The sequence below is a fragment of the Charadrius vociferus genome, unplaced genomic scaffold (genome assembly GCF_000708025.1).
Source record: "Charadrius vociferus isolate BGI_N301 unplaced genomic scaffold, ASM70802v2 scaffold43, whole genome shotgun sequence".
Classification (NCBI taxonomy): domain Eukaryota; kingdom Metazoa; phylum Chordata; class Aves; order Charadriiformes; family Charadriidae; genus Charadrius; species Charadrius vociferus.
The window spans coordinates 1,009,637-1,025,953 of NW_009648043.1; the positions used below are offsets into that span (position 1 = coordinate 1,009,637).

At 36.8% G+C, this 16,317-nt stretch overlaps 1 protein-coding gene across 2 annotated transcripts in view; it reads right to left on the minus strand.

Annotated features, from left to right (window-relative positions):
* Positions 1 to 7,246: 7,246 nt before the first annotated feature.
* The window catches only part of BRD1 (bromodomain containing 1), a 61,962-nt gene continuing 52,891 nt past the window's right edge, over positions 7,247 to 16,317 (minus strand). For both annotated transcript variants that reach the window (XM_009883644.1, XM_009883643.1), the window contains exons 10-12: positions 13,263 to 13,372; positions 11,802 to 11,956; positions 7,247 to 9,145 (exon numbers count right to left, since the gene is read on the minus strand). In XM_009883644.1, coding sequence (XP_009881946.1) covers positions 8,962 to 9,145; positions 11,802 to 11,956; positions 13,263 to 13,372 — 449 coding nt within the window. In that variant the 3' untranslated portion in view covers positions 7,247 to 8,961. The remainder of the gene's footprint in view (positions 9,146 to 11,801; positions 11,957 to 13,262; positions 13,373 to 16,317) is intronic.

The following is a 16,317-nucleotide window of genomic DNA, read 5'->3' on the forward strand; positions in this document are numbered from 1 at the left end:
GTCCATCCCAGCTAATGTTTTTTGTTGCAGACTTACACATATGATCTAAAGAGGATTTCACCTTTGCTGTCAGCTATGGGCAGTGTTCATAGGTTGTTGCACAGTTCTATATGTGGCCAACATGCGGCCATGTGATCCCAATTAGGAGACTTTTTTCCTAAGTTTTTTTTCTTACAATCCTTTGAGGTGCCAAGTTCCCCTCAATCCTTTAAACTAAATAGTTTTCCAGCAACAGGAGGTTTTTATTTTTACCAAAGTAACTTAATGCCAGCAGCAGCAGCACTACTAAGCCACGCGTTGCTTTTGTCTTGCTCTAGAAATGGTTTCCCTCCTGTTTGCATGCAAATTAATCAATAAGTGGCCATCCAAACTCATAGCCGTACAGCCTCTGGCTTCATTTTATAACAGACTCCGTGAAGATCAGAAAAGACAGTGGTAATCTGATTACGTGCGCTCGAGTGGACTACCATCTACTGCAAAGATTTCACAGGTTCTCTTGCTGCAAACACAGCAGCTAAGTGGGCTCATCTTCAGCTCTGTAACTGGTTTTTGACTTTCCAAGGCTGTTTGTTCTTTAGCTGGTAACTGGGCACGTATGGCTAACATTAAAGAGAGAGTTGAATACAAAAGCTAATATGAACTTCAAACTGTCCCCAAAAGTAATTTTTAGAAAGACAGGTAATAAAGCAGACTTGTGTAGTTCATTAACTACACGTAACCCTAGGACAGACTGAATACATCACTGTCAACGCTCGTAACCTTGGACACAGAAGACAGTGTCACACTAACTAAGATTAATGAAAATATTGAATGTTAAATATGAAACTAGACCAGAGTTTTCAAAGCCAAAACTTTTTAATGCTGAGGTGTTAAAATGCTAATGGTTTATTCTTATGCAAGTAGCTTTTTATGAAGCATGGGAGATTTGATAGACACTTTGAGCAATTGCAGTAATAAGAGAGCAGTGTGAGCAGGGTCTCTGGCATACTGGGCTCCAGAGGAGGTGTCATGCGACTATCCACTGCTGCTATTGACTTTGACCTTATTTTTTTTTTTTTTATTCTGACTCTAAACTGAGAACCCTGCCCTCATTTTCTATGCAGCCTCCTTTTCCTTGCCTAGAAATTAGGACTTTTTACATAACTGCTGCCTTACTGTTGTTTGTCAAATTCAGTTTTATTTGCCTGTTTTTTGTATTTTCTGGTTGACAAGCATAGTCTCCGATAAATCAAATAATTTAGTAACATCTGTAATGCTGACAGTTCTCTCTTAGTGCTTGTCTTGATGAGAAGTGTTTTTCACTCCATTCCAGAAGATATTCTAAAAAAGCAGAAAAAAACACAACATTGGTTTACATTTTAATTTACCTAAAATATCACTATCTTTCATAAACTAGAGCTTTTTTACCTCTTAATGATATGCCTTGTATAAACACCACTGCAACCACCCTTGGAGGAATGCAAAATATTATGAAGTAAATAATAAACAGAACATGGGAGTACATAAACAAAAAGGAGAGCAAAAACCCCAACAGGATTGCTTTTCTGGTCTTGGGGACCATTAGTTCTGATGACTTATTCTGGCTTTATTTTAACATATGAATTGGGGGGAGAGGGGGAAAATCATGCGCAGTAGAATTAGACTTATGAAAATTAGCTAAAAAGCCAAACCCAAGTCATATTTACCTGTCATGGGGCAGCTTAGCCGTTCGGAAGTAGCAGCACAGCATTGAAGAGACCTTCTGGGCTATCAAGACCAACCGCTTGTTATTGCAAACAACCGAATTGCATAGTTCCCATCATGAAATTATTAAGGTACCTTTTTTGTTGCTTTGCCCAGTTCAATTTTAATCCCCAGTCACCTCTGCCCTCAATGGCCACATGTCAAACCTGTTGCAGAAAGCTGTCCATCTGTCTTTGCCCACGTGTCACTACACTGCGTGAATCCCAGAGGGGAAACACGGCTGCACAAAGCCCCAGTATGTCTACGCTCTTCTGTGTGTAACATCTTGTGATTTTCTCTCTTTTCATGCTTCCTAACATGTACTGATTTGCTGTTAAAATATTCATTTTCGGTGAAAGAGAAACAACTGAGGAAGAATAGAGTTTGATGGCAGAATTAAAAATCAGAATTATTGTAGAAGAAAAACTTGTGGGAAATAAAGCTGGCCTTTTTTTTTTTAAAGTCATCTTTTTTTACAACATAAAATGATATCTGTCTTAATTATTTTCATTATAAAATGGTACATACAAATGGGCAGAAAACCTTAAGAGGCAGCACTTCAGGAACATCATTGTAATCTTTAATTATTTTTTAAATGAGTCCTATTTCTGCTGAGAGGAAAAAAAATACATTTTTAATAGAGGTCTTTACTTTCTAAAGGAACTGCTGCCCAAATGCATCATCTTGTCCTGGTCTGGACAAATAACACCTCTTTTAATTCCAAGTTCCCCCTGTGCTGGGGAAAAAAATCCAAAAGCCTACTCATATTCAAGCACCACACTTTATGGCTGGTTCAGTGAAGCCTACATGTCAGCCTGCAAAAAAACTAATTCTGGGATGTCCATATCATAGAAAAGTCACACCAAATAGGAAGCAAAGTATGAGCCAAAGAACTACTAAAGCAAAATAAAACCTCATTCAAAACATAGATGTATATACAGAAAAAACTAGCATTTAAGAGTTTTGAAGTGCTATTTTGCACGAAAGTATTAAATACTATTCACTAACGTCCAGACTGAAATGCAGATTGTTGAAAATGTTCCCCCGGTTCACATCAAGCCATTGACAATTACTTTATGAACAGCTGCAGTTTTTCAAAAACCTGTTTGTTCTGGGTATTTTTCTTGCTTGCCTAAGAAAACATGAGGAAGATCTTCGAAAGCATTGGTGAGGTCAAAAGTAATTCCAGCTGTTACCTCCCCTTTTATCCACCATTAGGACTGTTATCCTATCCTACACAAGTAATAAATATTTTGAAATTAACTAAAAATTAAGTTCTCCATAACCTTTACCTGCCTGTAAATCCACATAATTTCTATCTTTCTAAGTAGGAAAGTAGGAAAATACTGTTGCCCTCTCCCCTTCTCATCTCTCCACTATTACCACCATTGCTTCTCTCGCCATGCCCTTGCAGTGGCTTCATCTTAACAAGACCGGTGGACATTTCCCAAATCCCCTTTTTTAAATGAAGACACTATGTTAGCTCTTCTCCAGTTCTTTAGAAAGCCCCAAATTCCTTCAAGAGTTCATGATGAAAATTGCTATTGTTTTTCCTATAGTTGTCCATTGACTTATTGACAAAAATCGCTAATGTTCTTCCTGTAGCCCTCCATCTACTTGAGCATGACCATCAAGCTCCTACAGCCCTGAAGAATAATTAGATAAGGAAGATATTACCAACTTATTTTTATCAAGGACTAGGAGTATGAAAAAATGAACCGTCATAATCTCAAAACAACTCTCTGAAGAATGAAGCAAGAAGTAAATAAAAATAACTCCAATCCTTCATCATCTTTGCATCATCTGTTAGCAACTTGGCTTTCCCATTAAAATGATAGGCATGGATTTTCCTTTGTCCTCTTTGTATTTTCATGTAATTAGATAAGCTTTTTCTGTTTTGTTTTATGCTATAAGAATGTGAAAACTCCCATCCTCATAGAGCCAAGCATGGAGGGCTGCAGGATGTGATAATTGAGCATAGATGAGGAAGACGTGTGAGCTGTCCTAACCCGTTGTCTTAGGCTAAAATGAATCTTTGTTACTTGGGGCTGTTGCCAGGGAAGCTGAACAGAGACTACAGTTAGATCTCCCCAGGGTGCACAAAGTGAAGCCCTTCACAGTGGACAGTGGCTCCAGACAGCTTAGGCAAGACCAAAATGTGCTAAAATGCAGAATAATGGGGGAAATGGGAAAAGCAGTATCAATACTTAGGCTCATATAAAGAGGAGCAATCAAAGACTGGACGTGGAAACAATTCACGTTACCCCATATGTCTTTGTACACCCGGATGTTAGCCCAGAAAGCTGAGATGTCCCTGGTTTGCTGGCAGGGCCGACTTGTTGCAGTGAAGACATCAAAACAGACTAACAAAAAACTGAGTTGAGCTTGGAGGAACCATCAAAGCAACCAACAGAGGCAGCAAAGCAGCAATTTGACCAAAGGATTGCCTTCTAAGATATGTGATATCACGGGATAATTTTAAAATGTTTAAGAATAATTAAATTTAAATAATAATAATTAAAAAATCCTTATTCTGTCCCTTCTCTCCATGTACTATTAGCAGAAGAGAGAACAGTGTGACTGCAGTCAGTACAGTGTTAGATTTTTAACGCTATGGAAACAATCGAAAAGAAAAGGATCTTGAATAACCTTAAAGTGCAGCTGCTGAGATCTTGGCATTTTCCTCCCTGACTGGCAGAGATTTGATAGCAGTTTCTGTGCACAGGCAATAAAAGAAAGCTGAATAAGTAGGCAGATAAAATTACAGCCCCCTCCCATCAAATATTAATTTAAAAAAAAAAAAGTTTAAAAAAAGCCAATTTATCAATTTCATGCTATTCCAAAATACTTTCAAACTTTCATTAGCTTGAATTTACTCTTTTTCTACCTTATTAGTTTTAGAGGAGATAAACCTTTCAAGGACAAAGTCTGTTCCTTACATAGATAACGACATTTACCCACCCAATCACAGAGCAGAGCTTAGTTTACCTAATCCCCTTGTGAATACCCTGAAGACGACCTTCCTACCATTCCTTTGCCAGCCCGCAGGACACAGCTCTTGTCCCGTCTCATCCCTTCACCTCCAAACTTGACTATTTTTGTTGACAATTGCTGTGGGTTTGTCTTGCGCCGCCTTACGAGCAGCAAACAGCTCTGCGCCACTTTCTGTTTATGTCACTCCAGAACCCACTCATCGCAGTACACCTGTGAAAAGAACAAATCAACAGCTAAATAAAACAGCGTGAGAAGTAACTCGCCTGTCACCAGCAATTAGACACAAAGTAAGAGAGCCAGAAAATTCAGAGTTGTTGTTCTATGTACAAGCTCTGCAGTTAAAAAGCAGCATTCTCAAAACAGCCCACTTGCAGCAAGAACATCACAGAAAGTGGCTCCTGGTGGACTACAAATACTAGAAGCAGAAAAAGCTGTTTACCAGCAAAAAGTTTTAATAGCAGCGCTTTGAAAATAAATTATTAAATATTTATTTTGTGAATGTTGATGGTCTGTGTGTACTGCTCCCTCTAGTGTAAAAATCACAAAATCACAATCAACAAACATTCAAAGAAAATCCCTGAGTTTGATAACAAATACAGGTGTTTGTTTTGTTTTGTTTTTTAAAAGTAATTCTCTATCCATGCTTGTTTTTTGTAACATGATTTCCCACATTTGAAAACAAGAGAAGACAAATTTTAACTTAGTTTCAGCTTCTGATCTGGGACACATACACTTTATTAGCAGAAAATGATTGCATTTGAATGGAGTAGTGAATATGCAAATCTCCTGTAACAGTCCCAAAGAAATCGGTAAGACACAATGTGATGTTCCCTGTCTTTTCCCCTCCACTAGAATACTAATTTCTACTCTATGATTATGTTACAGTTATTAATGGTGCCATAGAAGAACTTGGTCTAAAATGAAGCACATTCTGACAGGCCCTAGAGCTTGGACATAAAGTAGTTTGGAGCTCGGACTTCCTTAACTAAATAGGTATGAAATCCCTTAAAAACACGTCCCACTGAAAGCTGACAAGTCTGAGAAATTATTTTAGACTTTAACCCAATGTGAAAAGCCACTGGGTGACACCCGACTTTGGCACAAGCGAGTATGGTAACAAGCGCAGCCACTGCTGTCACCTCCTCTCAGAGAGCTTCTGGGAGGAATTCCTGGGACAGCTTCCACCAGACACATACACAAAAACAATGTAGCCTTTCACGCTAGTTTCATCACAAGAATACGCAGTGTGGTTCGTCAGGATGCTTAACAGGCCTCTTTTAATCAGTAAAGTTTTCTAGCTCAGAATTCTCCGAAGTGCATACAGACACCATCAAGGCAGCAAATTTATCTTCTCTGAGAACTGATGGAGCTGTCTCCGAAGACAAAAGCCAGAAAATGAAACTTGGAAGTCTGAACAAAATTCAAACAAAAGCTTTCACTGAAGACATAATTAAACAATTTGTTACAGAATAATGAAATTAATGCTCTGCTTTTGTTTTCAAAAGAGGAGCTCTTTTTTCCCTCCTCCTATGTTGCTACCACCAGAAGCAGCTGAGAACTTGGGAAGCCTTCTCATGAATCATTTTGCAACTGCATGTATACCTTTTTTTTTTTTTTTACTGGGACTTCATACTTGACAGATATCAAAATTCTTATTACAGATTCACAGAATGGCAGGGGTTGGAAGGGACCTCTGGAGATCATCTAGTCCAACCCTGCTGCTAAAGCAGATCGTGCAGGATTGCGTCCAAGTGGGTTTGAGTATCTTCAGAGAAAGAGACTCCACAACCTTACCACACAAGTACCATCTTCCTCCTCCGATTGTATCTGCAATTTCCACTTTCCAAGGTCTGACAGATCCAAAAAAGCCCCATTTTCTCTGCTTGCCAGAATGAGGCTGGGAATCATTCTCCAGTTTGACACACACCAAATTTGTCTATTTGGTGGAACAAGTCTGAAATACAATCTGATGCAGGCTATTTTTTGGAAGACTCTTAATAGGCAGTCCTAACAGATCACAAGTGGTTCTAGAGCGTCCCAGTATTGCACAATATTGCACAAATTAAACTCCACTCCCTTCAAAGATGAGCATGGTTATACTGCAACTCCTTTAAGTCATTAAGTTCTATTTAAGGCAAACAACTAAAATTTTGTGTTATTTTTCTACCTGATGTGGCTGTTTTTTCTATCACAGCAATGCACCTCAGAGATGGTCCATACAGGATACCTGCCACCACTACGCTGCCTAAAGCTGCGTTTACTGCCAGGACAGAGAAAACCATTTGCTTGATCATTTGTGAAATTTATCCAACTCATCTTTGTAATTAAGAGTCCATTATAGGAAACTGGTCTCAGCTAGCGTAGCGTAAATAGAATACCCACCATGCAGAGGACTCAGTAAGGACGACACTGCATGCCACAGCAAGAAAACCCTCAGGTTCTTGAACTAGCGCCTCTGTAACAGCTCAGTCACGGAGTCAGAAAATGGGCACTACAGCAAAATCTCAGGGGCCAAATTCAGGACAAAATTAACAGTTGAGAAAGAAATTTTATTTCAAGCTTCTAAGGGGGTATTACAAACAATAGAGAATAAAAACATTAAAAACTATTTAAAAAGTAATTGTCCCTTTAAAATAAAGATTCAAGCAGGTTTAACAATGAAGTATGCTATTCAATGAAGTTTTAAAAAAAGATTTAAAAAGTATTGGTTTTGCTGTATTTGCTAATCCTTTATAAAAAAGCTGGGCATAAATACTTCGTGCATTCATATGCATTATTTGGTGTTTCATATTATATAACTTGGTACAGTATTTAAGATATCACTGCAAAAGAGTTCAAACACAGTGCATTTATAAATAATGGAGTCATTATAAATCACATTGCAAACATACCTTGCCATTTTCATTGTTACAAATTCGGTATTTCAGTGAAGGTAGGAATAAAGTAGCTACAACAATCAATATCTTGACTTTATTTTTTTTCTTTTTAATATAAAAATGCAGTTCTGGAAACCCACCCTCCTTCTTCCCCCTGCCCAAACATAATGCTTTACTTCTTAAAAATAAAAATAAAGTACTAATTCTATATACATCACATGTACCATACAAAAATGTATCCAAAGTTTCTATTGCTACCAAAGTGTTCTAAATTAAAAGTTACATAAATCCCCTCATTGGAAACAAAAGATTACAAGTTACAAAAAAATCAAATTACACACAAACCATCAAGTTATTTTATACAATTTCCAATACATTTTTCTCCCAAAGCAAGTTGTCTTCTCATGTGCCTGTATAAAAATGCATATCAATATATTTGTCAATTTTCTTTTTCATTATAAAGCAAATTAATACATTTTCTACAATAAATAAAACACAGGGAGGCACACATATCAACAAGATTAAAATCAATGGGAGATAAATGGGATATGGTTTTGAAAGAAATAATGTGCTTGCAGGCTTTAAGCCAGGTTTGTTTAAAACAAAAGCAATCTTAAGTTATTTTGGGCAACAATGGAGTGTTTTTGGTGATTTGCAAGTGATGTACATAGTATAATTTTTTCTTGGTGTCTTTCTCACAAAGTACCCTCCAAAATAATGCAACTTCCTTTCTTAAAATACATATTTGTAATTCTAAATTTACATCAATCTTAAATATGTGGTACTTTGTGCAAAGAGCAACGATTTACACAAACATTCAGAAGTCTTTTTCAGAAGCTACAGACCAAGGAAGAAATGATACAAGCAGCACCATACTGTATATGATTTAGGCAAACATGTATTTGATGCCAGTTTGATATTAGGCTTTAAGATCCACTAAACACCTTAAGCTGGAAGATGGTGCTTAGGTAACTTAACCTCAGAAAGAAAGAGAGAGAAAAAAAGTAAAAAGCATGGAAACAAAAACCAACTCCCTCCCCAGCAAAATTATAAAAGGAATTAAAGAGCTACTTCTAAAATCAGAATAAGTTAAGTGTTGAATATACATTTATGTACAATTATGAACACTATGAACAAGACATTTTAACAGGTTTAGTGGAAAATCCTCCAAACTACAACACGATAAAATCATTAATCAATATGGCAATGGTGATTTAGAAGAATTGCTCAACTATTTCAAGTTTGCAGAACTCAGCCACTGAATCAACAATTAAGGGGTTGTATCTTCAATACATTCTTTTAGACAAAGAGGTTCATTAGTAGAGTTCAAGTCCATGTGGTATTTTTCATGCCTTGGTAGAATCTCTGGTTAGTCAATATCACTGAAGTCACTGACTGGTTCTCCATGGACTCTACTCAGGTGATTCATAGCACGATCAAAAGCAATTCTTACTGCTTTTCGTATGCTTGAGTTACGGCCTTCCATCATTTTTAACTTGTCTATGGTCTCATCTATCCCAAGGGGAACCATTTTGGATTTGGGAAGCCACTGCCTGTAAGAAAGGGTGAAAGAGGTATGTTAAATACCGAATAAAATCAAGAAATTTGTCCAGAAATGTCAGGGTTGATACACTGTGTTTCTCATATATCAGATTTACCATCTTAAATAATGCGATAAAATTCCTTTTAAGATAGTACTTACTTGCCTTAAATGGTTTAAAAACATGAAATATTAATAAAGCCTCTTCCACGAAACAAAGAATACATTGCAATTCAATGATACTTATTTGATGATTGATACGAACTAACAATGAACGTGACTCGATTCATGGGACAGTATTGTTTCTCTTCATTCTTTCATTTCTATTATTACAAAGAATTTGCAGATGATCAATTTTTGCCTTACATTTAAGACATCTCGATTTGGTCTTTATGGGGAAAGATAAACTGTCAAGGAAGTTCTGCTGAGTATGCTTTTACCCTGTATGAAATCCCACTAAATCTGTATTCAGAGTACTTTTCCATTTTAAGCTGCATGAATATCATTAATTGGCTGGGCATAGAGAAGTGACAATGAAAAAAGCTCTACATCCCATTTTTCTAGTTAAAGGAAAAGCATTCTAAGCATTTAATTCAAAAAGTATTAAGTACATTTACTTCACTTCCATAAATGTTTATCTTAATCCTGTTTTCTTAAGTTACAGCTATTAAGGAAAACAAAAATTAGGTAAACTAATGAATATCATTTAAGTATGTTACTGTTGCCTGAAACTCCAACTCTGCAAATGGGAGAAGTCACACATCTGTTTAAAAACTTCAGTTTGGGAGTCCATTTGGAGTCGAATCAACTGCGAATCAGACAGTGAAGTCTGACATAAAACATTTTTTTTTAACTGAATAAAACCATCTCTTGAAACGTAATTTTTTTATTAAAGTACTCTACAACTACAACCCCATTTTACTGAGCACACACACTGTACCAAAAAAATGTACGGCATCGGTACAAGGACACAGACAGAATAGTAAAGAATAGTAACATCAGTGATCAGCATGGTAAGGAGCAGTCTAAACATTATCAGTTTTAATACAGATCAGAGGGAAGAAGGTATTTTTAACAGAAAGTTTGCCAAGTCCTCCAGATGCAAGTGGTGAAGGAGAAGAAACAAATACAACTATTTGAAAAGGTAATCCATAGGTGACAGAAGCCCGAATAACAGACTGAAGACGACATACACCCTGTAAGTTGATGAAAATCAGACATGGGTTCAGGAGTATAAGAGTCAAAAGCGAGTTGGAGAGACGAGTGCCAAAATGGCCAAAATAATCAGGATAAAAGAACTATTAACAAAAAAAGTTGGGGGGCGGGGGGAAGGAGGGGAAAGGGACTGGAAAAATATTTGGCCTTTCCTGTCCATCTATGCAGAGTATCCATTACAGACAGCTTTGCATAATATATGCAAGATTTAGGACCACCTGCACATCACGGTGAATCAGAAAGGTTTAAGTTGCAGAGCACTCCCAAGATCAAGAAGCAATCCCAGCAATTATTAAGAAAGTGGCTAGAGAGAGTGTGCATTACACTTGTGACACCAAGGAGAGAAAAAAAGAGAAGCAGAATACTGAATACGCTTAAATTTGGGCATTCTCCATGAACAAAGGCAGAAGAATGCAGGATCTCGTGGAATCCCCCACAACTGAACAAAGATCATAAAGAAGAACGAAATAAATAAGAAAAGAATCAAAGAATGGAGAGAGCAAGCCAAAGAACCATGATTATGCCAAAGGATCTACGGGGACAGAAAAGCAAACACCAGTTTTAAGTTTCAGGCAAGAAGTTATTTAGGTGATAGTGTACCAGCTGCATTTCTAGACATTTAATCAACTGAAAACAGTATCTGAAAGTGTAAACAAATTTAAGAACAAAATTGAGACGTAAAAAGATTTAAAACTAGTTTGACCTGTACAGAAATCTGGAGAGGAGAGGGATTAAGAAGAACACGGAAAGAAATATATAGCTTGATAAAAGGAAGAAAGAGAGGTAGGTGAAAAGCTTCCCTATCTGGCAAAAAAACCCCAACCAAACAAAAATGCACCAAAAAACCCTAACAAACAAACAAACAAAAAGAGCTAGGGGAAGGGGAAGAGAATTGTGTTAACTACCCCTTCAGGCTCCACGCAGTATATTGCTGATACTGAAAGAAATGGAAAAGGGGAAGGTTTCACAAAAAAATTTAGAAAGGGCCAAGAACTTCAAATGAGAGCGTTAATAAAGCATTTAACTAGAGAGGTTAAAAATTTAAAGGAAATGCACGTGAGCAGACTGAGGGGGGAAAAAAAGCGTTGTCGTGTGGAAAGCAATGATGAAGGCTGATACAGATAAATACCAAAGACTACAAAGACTACTACCTTTAAAAAGATCTGTTTAACCAACGAAGCAATTTTATCAGGTTAATAAATTAAACCAGCTTGTAAATCAAACCAAAAGACTATTTAACAACTTACATTATTTTCTTCCTAATTGACCATAAATATCTTTCAGTGGTGATATGCCTTGGTTCAAAAATAGACTCAAATATGAAATTTTAATATTACTGTTGATACTTCCATGGGAAAGATATCAATGGAAAGATAACATTACAATTTTCTTTTCGACTAAATTTGCTTAAAATTTTAAGTTACTGCATCAAACAATACATTTCAATAACATACCAACTTCTTTTATTGTCAAAAAATAGTACTAAGAATAGTTTCTCGTCTGATTTGGTCTGCATTTGCTCTCCAATTTTCAGTACATCCAGAGGTGGCACGGGTATGGTAACACCATTGTGATGGCCAGCAACACGAGGCATCTTAGGGTCAATAATCTATAAAAGAGAAGAAAGGACAGTTCCTTGTTTTTTAAAACTACATCATTTATTTTAAGGAGGCATTACAAATAAAGTTAATAGGAAAAGAATCGTAAACTAAACAGCCACTGTGTACAAATTGAATAAAGAAAAGTTGGGGGAGAGGGTAAGACGCTGCAAACATTAAACTAATCAGGCTGATGGAAAAACTCTTTGTAGGCAGATCACAGCATTATCAAGAGCTCAGCTTCCACCAAAGAGGTGTAATGTTACTCCATGCCTGTCCCACTCATCTCCTACACTACAAACTCCTGTTGTTTTTCTAGCATCCACAATGGCACCAATTTTAATCCACAGTAAACCGATTATGGGAACTGAATCAACAGAAAGATAACACTGTGGGGAGCTTGTGGAAATCAGGAGAACTTTATTCTCTTGACTGAGGTTTAATTCCTTGATCAACTCATCACACACTCAGAGAAACACCAGTGCTGACATAAAGAAGTGGGCAGAAGAGGAGCCCTTTGGTCAAGATCAGCTTAAATCTAACACTAGAGTGCTAACACCATTCAAGAGACAATCAAATAATGAAATTTTTAGCATCTAACTCAAGATTGTTCGGGTCACCCACTGAGAGCGCATAAACTCAAGTGCTCTGAATCTCACCACCACAGGTTTTCACTTGACTCTGTATGATTACATTTCCTGAGCTCCCCAACACACATATATTCAAACGTTCATGATTGCCCAGTCTACAATACAAATCAAGCCACAGTGTATGAAACTCTTCTATAACCCCAAATGCTTGAAGCTAAACACTTTATCAACAACATTTTCTCTGCAAGCTTTGATTGAAGTAGAACTGCATGTATTCCTCCTAAAACAACATGGGCACAACAGCTTTAAGTTTCCAGTACATCATTCACAACTGGATACAATTATTCAGTTTATTCTGACCCTACCAAGTTTTTTATTTCTTTAATGAACCACAGAGTCAGAGTATTTTTATACTTAGTTCAAACACTAACAAGATGTCTGTGCAATGCTTGTTCAGTTGATCCTTTAAACAGTATTATATATTGCAGAAACAAAGACTACCAAGACAGGTATTGCACATCTCAAAGATGGGCAGGGTAGTAGAGATTATTGACTCAACATCTGTTACTGCAGTAATTTTACAAACTGGATGCATGGTAAAGTGGGCAGAACAATCCACCTTTATTCAACCTGAATGGGAATTTATCCGTTACCTTAAGTTCATGCACCAATATTCTCAGACCAGAAACAGTATCACTAGTGTACTGATGGGAAGTTGTGTACTTACCAGAGCTGGGTAAGAGGGATATCCACTGCATTTGGCCCATACTACTTTTAGAGGCTCAAGAACAGATGTTGCAGCATCAGTTGAAATCCACATACTGCTATGCCCAACTTCTAAGAACAAATAATAATTAAATGTAAAATTATTACATTAGAAGAATGAAACCTCAGACAAATCTGCAGTTGTTTCCTCATCAGTACTTCACAATCATTAGAATCCAAATACCAATACCACCTTCCACACATATAGCAATAAAAAGCAGGTGATGTTCATAACAGCTCTTTAAATGATACTGTACTTAAATCCAAGCCAACAGATAAAGAACAAACTTTTTATACACTTCTAGAAACAGCATTATCTTAAAACACCTTAATTCTCAGAAAGCAAGTGTTCGCCAAATTCTAAAAAACCTTTTCCTTTGAAAACATAGAACTAGGGTACTCCAAATAACCAGTTTCTTTTGAAACTACGACAACAAAGAGCCAATGGTATTGAAGATGCAAGTTGCATGGATGTTTCCAAAGCGTTGGATATGACATAGCAGAATTAGCACCTGACAACTTACAACACTTGTCTGGTACACCTTTCTGTTCTTACACATAAGTTTTAATCTGCATTTTAATTTCTATTTATTTATTTATTTTTAATCAGCTTTCTTGGTCTCTCTGCCAAGCCCTTTCTTGCAGCGAAGTTCAAAAAGATCAACAGGATTCAGGGAAGCAGCTGCAATAGCGTTTTCCTCCTTCTCAGGAGGCAACATAACAGAAAACTGAGATTATGTTACGATTATGTGCTTCTACCACAATCCTCCCTTTTGTTCTGTTGCCCACCACTGGATTGAAGCATGAGACAGGTTTAAGCCTTTCAGTCAACCAGAACCACAAATGGCCCCGTAGACACACAAGGATACGGTCAAGAGACTGAGCAGAAGGCAGTGAGTTACCCCCCCCAAGATGGAACCGGGGGTGGAAAAAGGAGGAAGAAGGTAATGAAAGATCACAAGCTGTAAAGATGGGGCAGCACTTGTATGGGGAAACGTGGTGCCAAAATACAGTTCACAGGCTGCAGTTGCACTAAGGTAATGCTTGACAGAAGCAGCTTTCTACTTGCCAAAATACAATTTATTCCTCAATTCTTCCAATCTACTCCCATTTGAAATGGGCAATGTTTATTTATAATGAAATGTGGTGTGCAGATATACATTCCATCTCAACATCACAAGAAATACTGGAAAAAGAGTGGTTTCAAACCTTGTAAAAGTAGAAATAGCAAGGGAAAGTGTTTAAAGTGATCACACAGACACACACACAAAAAAGAGGTCAATCATTCTCCACAATATATTCTAGGTCAATTTTCAGCCGTGGGCTATTCATTCAATTTTAATTTATTTTTAATCTATAATGGTATCAATATTTCAAGAAAACACGTCATTGTGAAGTCTTAACTTTAGAGATTCACAACTAGGTAACATCAGTTATTAAAATGCAATAGTTCATAATAACTTGCCATCACAGCATTAAGAAGATGTTAGATGTTTTTGAAGCTGTTAAGTTGTTACAGGTTCTATTATAGGTGTGGGTAACAGGATAAAGAGAAACAAATACAATTTTTCCAGTGTCTTTAAGATCTCGAACAAGTCTTCTACAGGAAACATTTTTGCCATCCATCCCAGAAGGCTTTACAGAGGAGATCTTTAATCATTGGATTCCATTATACAAAATCATGAAAATAATTCTTATTTACACTATTTCTTACTGAACTACACAACCTTGGAAAAACAGTTACTAAATGTATTTACTGGTTTACTTATTTGTTCCTTTCTGTATATTTTCAGAGAGGTCATTTTAGGACATTCTTCACTGTCTCATTAAAGGTCATAATAATATTATTCAGATTTATAAATCTATAATACACACAAACATAATGCACACAGGCATTCTTATACTTCTAAGAGTATAGCTGAATACATAATATATTGGATACTGTGGAAAGCGATGTTGAATCCAGACAAACCGTTTTGGTAGTATCTCAAAACAAAATAATCAGAGCAATTGCTAACACAACACAAAAAGCAATTTGGGAAGCTGGTTTATGTCTCCATTCTATTAATACCAGTATTTACACACCAGTTATTAATCTAAACATTCATCACTTCTTATAAATCCTTCATACACAGACTATTTTGAAAAATATATACGGAACTGCATCTGTACAGAAAAACAGTACAAGTCCTCTTCTTCAGGGCAGCTAATGAGAATGAAAAGAAACCTACACTATTCTCAGCTGCAGAGTTGATAGGAAACAAAGCAAATGGTATTTTAATGCTGAGTAGAAGGTCATACACAATCTGACAGGATGCATGCAGCCAGATTTCCCCAGCGACATCTCGGATGTACACACAGCAGGGAAGAGTCTCAGAATTTTTCCTAGTCAGAATTTATTCCATGTGGTGACAGCGGGTTAATACACTAGCTCATGTGGTTACTTGTTTTCTTTTACAACATAAAACCCCCTTTATTTCCTCAAGCTATGAGAGACAATAAATTTAAGTTAGCAGTTAGGACAAGAAACTGCTTAAGATTTTAAATAACAGTAGTCTTATTAGCTGAAAACCAACAGTAACAAACCAGACTTAAGATTTTACATGGTTTAAGGTAAAGATAAGAATGTCTTGTTATACTTTTCCTCCCTTTACAGTCAATGTGTTTAATTTCTTGTGGAAAGGTGAGCAAAACGCCCATTAGGTGCCAGTGTCACAATCCTCAAAACTTTAAGGCACTTCTGTCTTCAAAAACAGAGCCAAGAACTTCAAAACCAGTACCTGCACAGCTTTCAGCAAGGAATGTGAGCTCTTCATAGGCCAATTTTATTTTAAACCTGGAACTTCAGCCACAGAGTATTTTCCTGAAAGATGACCAGATTAACAGTACACAGTGTTGTTTTCTTCCTTCTTTTTTTTTTTTTTTAAATTACATAGAGGAAACTTAAATTTTAACACCTAGGTATGCAGACAAATCTGCTGACATGAAGCATATTTAAGCTCCAAAACTACTGCCGC